Below are 1,257 nucleotides of genomic sequence, written 5' to 3'. Positions count from 1 at the left end.
AACTCAGTAAGAGTGCTTGACTTATTTAGACTTTTACGGCAGGTGTGGTATAGCAGAAGCCTTTCTAGTGCTGTAACAGTTGGAACGCGGACCTTTTGATAATGGTCAAATCCCAGGATGTAAAATTAGAGCTAATCGGCAATTCATGGATTCGACAGAAGGGCAAGGATGATCAGGGTATATACTCTAGAGATTATGTATCGACTCATTTGAGAATTAAAGCAACATAATCGCAAGCCAGCCAAAACCCAGAAGCACCCACCTACCCGTCCACGCAACAGAGACCCTGATCCCACTGCTATCACAGTCGACAGGAAAGTCCGCCAAAGTGCCATTAAATGACGGGCAGCGCCCTAGGTCGCGGGCTGCCGTCGTAATGTTCTCAACGGTCGCTGCACCAAAGGCTAACGCGCAGGGATTGGGCACCGTCGCATTCAGGATAGGACAGTTCTCGTCATCCTCGTTTTGAAGCAACTTAAAGGCCGCTGCCTGATCAGCCTCGGTATCACAGTCCCGGTTTTCGAGCAGATCCACGGTCTTGCCTCCCTCAGCAACCGTAAACACCACACTATGCCACGGCTGTTTCCGATAATGATCCTCCGGAGTCACAGGGTCTGACAGCGAGCAATTGTATTTGAACCCGAAACGCCATTCGAGTTCCCAGTGGCCCGTTGAGAAGTTTTTCAGTGTCAATGGGAAGTCGCTAAAAAACAATGGATCTGATGGCGGCGGGCCATAAGAGTACGGGGCATCTATCGGTGTATCTTCAGGAAAGCGACCGTCTTCCTCCAAAATAAAGATTGGAGATTCAAACTGGTGAAAGTCTCCAGTATAGTTTAAAGCCAGCCGGGTAGGCAGCTGCTGCATTTTGTAGACCCCAAACGAAAGGGAAGTACCGGATAGGAGCATAGGTCTCGTTCCGAGGAAAGATTTGGTCGAGTTCGACAGTTTCCAATTCTTGTGATGTGGCCAAGCCAGAAAAGAGTGTAATGAGGAAAATCATAAATGGAGTGAAAGCCATGGCTGAGCTGCCAGTCCGGCCAGTGAACAGAGTGAAAGACGGCCTGACAAGGTTCAGGAAAAGATGGAGCTAATATATACAACTAGTGTTCAGGTCTACGAGAGAGTAATTCTGACTGGTGGAAATCCCTTTCAATACCAAGCAAGAAGTGCCTTGGCAGCCTTGGATTGCAGTACTTTTTCAGGGTCGCATGAAGTCTCACACGCCGGATGTACGGCACAAGCAGGTTGTTAATG

General features: G+C 48.8%; 1 protein-coding gene across 1 annotated transcript; it reads right to left on the bottom strand.

Annotated features, from left to right (window-relative positions):
* Window positions 1-216: 216 nt before the first annotated feature.
* Window positions 217-867, bottom strand: BDW70DRAFT_165385 (uncharacterized protein; the record flags this gene model as incomplete). The annotated part of the gene is made up of 1 exon (XM_073741736.1): window positions 217-867. One exon carries the CDS (start codon window positions 865-867, stop codon window positions 217-219), a length of 651 nt encoding a protein of 216 aa, XP_073590381.1.
* Between the last annotated feature and the right edge of the window lie 390 nt (window positions 868-1,257).

Source organism: Aspergillus foveolatus (assembly GCF_047715535.1).
Source record: "Aspergillus foveolatus strain CBS 279.81 unplaced genomic scaffold BDW70scaffold_377, whole genome shotgun sequence".
NCBI lineage: Eukaryota > Fungi > Ascomycota > Eurotiomycetes > Eurotiales > Aspergillaceae > Aspergillus > Aspergillus foveolatus.
Note: the sequence above shows the minus strand (reverse complement) of the source record. Positions and strands in the feature narration are given on the sequence as shown.